Raw genomic sequence first — 7,381 nt, 5'->3', positions numbered from 1 at the left:
AAACCCTCTACGATATCGTGACAGGTGTTGAGTTTTGGAATGACTTCCTTTCATTTCCTTACGTAAAATCTAACTAAGAGGTCAGCGATTTTCGAAATGTGTTCGACATTTGGTTCAAGAGCACGCAAAAGTGTTTGGATCCTAATCATAAAAAAGAATTAATAATAATACCTTTATTTTCGATAGCAAAAATTTTCATTTTTTGTTCTCTTATTCCCACCATAGTATTATACCATCAAAAATAGTTAGAACCTTATTGTTTTTTAATAATTAAAAGTCGCTGTTTTCAAGCTGTCACGCTAGGTGTCCATTGATAAGTTTTTGATTTCAAACTAAAAAAGAAATTCACTAAATATTAATTTATTTAATTGTGAGATTTTTTTCAAAAAAAGAAAGAAACACCAAATCTAACACACTTCTTACTTTGATGTTTAGTGTTTGTTGCATATTTATGTTTATGAGCTACCTTCAAGCACTGCAGTGCTTTGGTTGATGCTTAAATTAAGTTTTCTAAATGCAGGCGTGTTCATTAACGCATGCATTTTTTACATTTCTGCTTTATGCTTTTTGGTTTATTTACTTATTTTTATTTTTTTTTAAATTATTTCCTTATTTATTTGTTTATGTATTTATTAGTATATATAGTTTCTAGATTTAGAGTTTAGTATATTACATAAACATATATTGCATATAATCGTACTTGTATACTATTTACACATTCTTTGTTTAGCATAATTCGTTTATGTTGTTGTTTTTGTTATATGAAACAATTGGCACATTTGTCTTTTGGCATTGAAATTTGTTGCTGTGAGTGATGTCTTAATATGATAGACTTCTGTGGTCACTTTGAGTGTCATTGTGGGTTAACGGGAGTTAAAGAGATAAAAGAAGAGAAGTCAAAGAAGAGAAGAAAGAAAAATCCACAAATATGGTTAGTGGGATGGATTAAAAGAATAAGTTTAGGTCTTGAAGTGCCGCAAGGCATAAAAATTAAAGGAAAAAATAAGAGAAATGTGAAAAAAGGCCAGAAAAAATAATTAAAAGGTTAGAGAAAAGTTAAAAATTTGCTTATTAAAACTAGAAAAAAAATTGGAAATTTGGAAATAACAGAAATAAACAAAAATTAGTGTTCTAGTTACTGAAATCAAGAGCTTTTAATTTTTTTTTTGTGTTTGAGTTTCATGCATGCAAAAACGCCAATAAAAAGCGAATATTATGGGAAAAGCTGCAGTAAAATGGTTAATGAGTGTATGCGTGTGTATCTGTGTGTGTTGTGAGTGCTTTTGTTTATTGGTTTGCTAGTGTTGATACAGAAATTTGATTTTTCGCCACATGCAATCGAAGAATGAGTTCTTACGCYTGCTTATTTGCTATGCTTATGCTACGCCTTTCATTCTCCATGTGTAGTGGTGTGTGCTCATTTGTGTTGAACTCTTTTCGTATTGTTTTGCAAGCCTCTGCACTTAATACCACACTTGATGGTGTTGTTGTTGCTGTTTCCGCTGTTATTGCTGTTGTTGATGCGCTTACAGCTTTCCTGTTCATTGCACTGTCGGCAGCAGTTGCACTTGCTGCGTCTACAGTGGCAGCCACTACGGCTTCTTTTGTAGTTGTTGTTGCCGTCATTATTGTTGATGTTGCTGTTGTTCCGATCATTGCCGTCTGCAGCCACGTCGTCAGCAGCATGCCGAGCAATGCAATTATCATTGCATAATTGCAACATATTCGTTGTGTGTACGTTAGCTTATTGCTGTTGCCACATGCAGTATGTGGCAGCCACAATTGCATTCTTGTTGCCGCACTTTTATCCTTTGACCAGTCATAGCCTTTTGGATTCTCACCGGTTAGCTTTTGTTCGGATTTACCAATCTCATTCAGATTTGATTGGTACTTTGTGCCCACTGAAATGGAAGATAAACAAGGATTCAAATGAATTTCACTTAATTGAGAGCATTTATGCCAATTGCTTTTGCACTTCTGCATCGCCATGCAATCGGGCATGTACGTAAATATGTAAATATGTTTACTGGTGTATGTGAATTTCTTTGCGGGTGCAGAAACGGCATTGTAATAGTAAGAACTGCTTTTCGAGTGGAATTTTATTCAAGAAGTTGGAGAGGAGTAAAGAGATAATGGTCATTTTGAGTTTTTGAGCAATGTTATTAACATCACTGTTGTAATGTTTTTGTTTGGTGAGAGCTGCATGAAACTTAGGCTTCCGCTGTGTTAAGAAAACACTGAGCTATACTATCAATATAACCGCTCGATCAGAACTATATCAGAGCAGAGTGCATGTTTGAATGCTAATAAAGGCAGAATTAAGTGCATTTCCAAGGACTCTGTAATGCTCGCAATTGGAGGGACAGTTTTATTTAGAACAAACAAGACATATTTTAAAAGGTTTATTTCGTTATTGTTGTATCTGAACACTGTAATCGATTGTAAGTTTGCCAGGATATATTTCTATTTAAGGGAACTATAAGGAATTAAGATGAGAAAGCAAATAGGGTAGTTTATGGAATAAAATCTAGATTTAAACAACTTTTTAATTTTTGATATCATTCTTATTTAAGACTGATGCGGAAAGTAGATCTTCTTCGGTTAGGTCTCTGACTACATAATCCCATTATATATCATAGTTTTGAGTGCATCACGTTTATTGGACATTAAGCTTAGTGAAGCTATAAAGTTAACAGAAAATTTAAAAAAMCAAAAAAAAAAAAATAAAAATAAAATTAGTAAAATAATTTAAAAAACACTGACTATTATATGAATGTTACTTATACGCCGTGGCCATTCAATACTGAAAGGCCAAGTTGAAAGATTTCGGAGTTGACAAAAAAACAAAAAAAAAAAAAAAAAACCAACGGAGTTGTCAAAAACGGCGTTAATTTATTATTGATACATTGTTTTAATTTTCTTATTCAAGTGAAGCCTTGGCGACAAAAATTTGTTCACTCCATTTTTCGTATTCGGAATATTGTATCCAAACAGAGTTTTGCGGCGAGTTCTACTTCATCACTTTAATATCAAAATATTTCAGCTGAAAGTCGTCCTATTTTCATTGAAATATWTAGTGAACCTTCTCAAGTTGAGCAAACGTGCCAAAAGTGGTTTGCAGAATTAAAAAGTGGAGATTTTGGCTTGGAAAAGGAAGAACGTTCTGCGCGGCAAATAAATTGTGAAGACATCGAAATGTTGGCAGTTTGTTGTCAATCGCAAGAACATTGTGTGGAATTTGTGGGAGTCATTCAAAAACGTTTAAGGGGTTACATGAGTTTCACAGTTTAAAAAAAAAATCGATTTTTTATTGTGTTATTAAAGAGTTTAAACCATTTTTCTAACAAAAATTTAAGAAGTTTCTTATTAATAGTGTATGTTTGTAACAATAAAAATTCTAGTAAAATATTTAATTTTTTATATGAGAAAAAATTGTTGAAAAAATGCAGTTTTCTAACTTAGGAAACCCACATGGGGTCCCTGAAATACAGCTGAATATAAAGAAAAGCAAGGCTGGTAGTTGCTGTATTATTTGAAGCCAAGATGCGTTGAACAGTGATTTTTCATGTAAAAAATGCCTTTTGAGCGCTACAAAAAAATATAATTTCTACATTGAATTTTGACCGGCGATGATAAATGGTTCCATTAGGACAACCCTAAGTACAAAACTCATATGTGAAACTTGCCTCAGCAACCAAAGCAACGCCAAAGCCGATTATCAATGACGTCACGATATTGAGTTGTATTTGAAGGGAGCGGAARGTCATGCTGTATAATAAGCCGTAGAAATGGATAAAACCATTAATCCAAAATGACACTGACAATAACACAATTAATTGAAGCAAGGAGTTGTCGGGAAAGACAGGAGGCGATAATTTCAATCATCAGTCCAGCGGACGGTAAAATAGTAAAACAGTGGTTGGAAAGTTCTTGCTTCACTCTAGACTTTGTCTCTTCTCACTATAAATTCTTCCAAACGRTGCAGCATATTTTAACTGGAATATGGTCCTCTTTAGATTTTGGGATTGTCAGAAAGTTATGAAAATGTTATAGCTTCAGATGGGAGCTAATTTGAGCAATAAATTTTTACAAGTTTTTCTGATATTATATTAACATTCAAAGTTTGAGATAAAAAAGAGAACAACCTGAATATAGCTAATAATTTCTTAATATTGCAACAGTTCCACTTATTTGAATCAAATCTATTTGGCGTGCAAACTCTATAGGCTCTCCACTACTTTTGGATTAAAGCGATCTTGTCTCAATTCTAATACCTTTTGCTGCATTTTCATATACAATCTATAAATCCATTAAAAAAAAAGAAAAATAAAAAACAATCTTCGCTTAGAAAAATTATAAAAAATTGTTTGCTTGTAAGCAATGCTTGCATCGTTTGCTGTAATTTTGCAAGTTTGCACGTCCGGTCGCAATAAGCCACAAATACACTGTGACCGGGCGATTTCACTGGTTTATGRCGCTCACGTGCCTAGATTTATCAGAAACTTACTTTTATCGATGACTATCACTGAATTGGTTGGCATAATGCCATAAATTGGCGTGCTCAAACTGTCCCAGGCTGGCGCTATTGTGGTGCGACGTGTTGTGGTTGTGGTCGGCGGTGGCAGCGTTGTTGGCGGACTGGACACTGAAAGAAAAAACAATAATGAAAGGAAATTATTAATATATATAATAAAATAATATAATATATATAAATGCTTATGTTAAAATGAATAAGTAACAATTTTTTAAGCTACAATTTTTTACGCCGAAAATTTTATGAAAAACAATTTTTCTATAATTTTTTGTTGTAACTATATTAAAAAACGCAACTTATTGGTCAACCGGTAAAGCCTAAAATTTCCGCGCCAAAAAATATGCAAAATCAATCATTTAAATGCTGCGGTTCAAATAAAATACCGAAAAATTTGGTGGCATTTTGTGGGATTTGTCGAGATTTCAGCCGAAATGCTTTAACTAAATAAATCAAATAAAGGCATTTTTTTGTTATTATTATTTATTTAACACTTGTATCACACACGCACACACAGGCAACAAATCCGTTTGCGGTGGCAAACAAATTAAAGGATAAAATACCAAGCAATAAAAAAGCCAGAAAATGGCTTACCGCCGTTTGGATTTTTTCTGGTCACTCTATTTATTTACTTTTTTTTGTTGTGCAAGTATTTGCGATGGCATTAAAAGGTGAAATATTGTTTGCTAGCATATTTTTAGGCATTTGACTGCGCACACACACCTTTATAAACATATGTATCTATATATGTACAAGTAATCGCACGGCTATTACAAGTTTTTCGATTGCTTTCTATTTTTTGCTTYGGCGCTGATTTTAGTGGCTTTTCGTGTTATTTATTGCCATTGCACTAACACCATGACACATAAAATGGAATCATTAAACGTAAAATTATTGCCAACTAGAGACCTGCAGCACAAACGCACAGACGTAAGCTGATTTATGACGCCGCATAAACACACATGCGCAAATGCATACAAATGAAAATAAATACAAACATACAAGTATATTTATCCATTGGCCAACTAAGTTGTTGTTGTTACGTTATTAGTGTTAACAAAAGTAGATTAGTGGCACTTTAATGACAAAATGCAATTAAACAAATAAATAAATTAATATGATTTAATAGAAATTTCATGAAAATCTATTATAAATTTTCATCGCTCTTTTTCCACAATTTTTTAGTCAGGTGTTGTAAGAGAGGCTGCTTTGGATAGGAAGTGAAACTGAACTCAGAAAAAAAAGTGACTACAAGTTCACACATTTGTAAAACCCAAGAAGAAGATATATCTAGTTTAGTATGTCAAATATGAATGTCACTCATACGCCGTGGCGTAGGCTCCTTCGGAAAACAAAATATACGCCTTGGATATTATGTTAAGGCGCACACCCAGCCTAAAAAATGCACGTTTCTTGAATTTAAGGAAATATTTATGCATATTTAAAGAATATTTTGTAAATTTTTCTAACGAAAACTTAGAAATACGAAAAGACTATTTCGACTAAGCAATATATAGAATTCTAAACTACTTAAAGCATTACTCGGCGCAACTTGTTTGACAACATTTAACCGCTAAAAGTTATTTTTAGCCGAGTATGCATTTTGTGCTGCCACAACTTAATTGCAATCAATTTACGAGTTGCAAGGCGACATTTTATATACTTGAATAATAATTACTTATATCACGTGTGCACTTGTAAGCGCATTTATTTCTTTTTATTATCATTTCATTGTGAGTTTCAATTCATTGAAGATTTAATTTGTGCTTGACATTGCCCCTAAGGCAGATTCACTTACATATAAATGCAATAAACACACACACAAAGCACTTATGTGGGTGAATGTGTCTCACTGACAAGCGCACAATCGGCCATAAAACTAAGTAGATACATATATATGTTATACAGCACTACACTTACACTGACATATATCTGTTTGTTTGCTCCACACATATCCAACTTCCTAATAAAGACATGCATCCATACATACATACATATGTGCCTTTTATTACCCTTTTGTCTGTGGCTCGGCATGTCGCCTACTGCTGCTTGTGTGTAGACGTATTTACATGCATGTGTGTGTGTGTCTGCTCTTTTGTGCCATTGCGTCAATTGTGTGACCGCTTGACACTGATTTTATGGCTGATTTTTAGTGTTTACCCATAAATTTGCTACTTAACTGTGATTTGGCAAATTACGAATCGATTTTTGTCTGCCACTGTGTCTCCACGGACAGACTAACACCATTGTGTGTGCTTGGAAAGCCGTCACGCACATACATCTGTAGTTTGTTGGCTGGAAATAGTTGATGTTTGTGTGGAGGTAATAATACGTTAGGATGATTATTATGGCTTAATAAGGTTTATTGCATGTCTACACGTGTACTAAAAGTGTTGTTGGTAATGAYGAAGGCACAGTTATGTTTTATAAGTGTTATGGAGTGAGAAAGCGGATAAAAAATTTGCAGTAAGACGGTGAATTCGTTCAAAACAACAGCGTAATAAAAAACCACTTATTACCGTTAAAKTGTTCCATCTATGCGGTGAAAGATATAAATGAAATATATAAAGTTGCTTACACATAGCACACTAGATAAATCGTTGCATTGAATAATGTACAGTAAAGTTGAAAGGATAGAATCGTGTTGGAAAAATGAATCAAGAAAAGGGAGAAGTCGGAATTATGTGAGGAGTAAAAACTATTATTCAACGTAACAAAATCTAGAGAAATCATTAATGAACTGCAGATGGAGTTCATTTGCTCAGTCTAAGACGAGTAGTAGTCATGGYGTTAGTCTACAATATCTATGGCCTCACTGGCGACACCTCCTTCTGTGTATCATATTGTGGG

At 33.6% G+C, this 7,381-nt stretch overlaps 1 protein-coding gene across 1 annotated transcript in view; it reads right to left on the bottom strand.

Annotated features, from left to right (window-relative positions):
* Positions 1–583: 583 nt before the first annotated feature.
* Positions 584–7,381, bottom strand: part of LOC108972600 (interference hedgehog) — a gene marked incomplete at its 3' end in the record, with an annotated part of 228,030 nt that continues 221,232 nt past the window's right edge. The window contains 2 exon segments of the mRNA XM_018939237.1: positions 584–1,901; positions 4,508–4,645. Coding sequence (XP_018794782.1) covers positions 1,354–1,901; positions 4,508–4,645 — 686 coding nt within the window.

Source organism: Bactrocera latifrons, unplaced genomic scaffold, assembly GCF_001853355.1.
Source record: "Bactrocera latifrons isolate USDA-ARS-PBARC rearing strain unplaced genomic scaffold, ASM185335v1 scaffold_41, whole genome shotgun sequence".
In the NCBI taxonomy this organism is placed as follows: domain Eukaryota; kingdom Metazoa; phylum Arthropoda; class Insecta; order Diptera; family Tephritidae; genus Bactrocera; species Bactrocera latifrons.
Note: the sequence above shows the minus strand (reverse complement) of the source record. Positions and strands in the feature narration are given on the sequence as shown.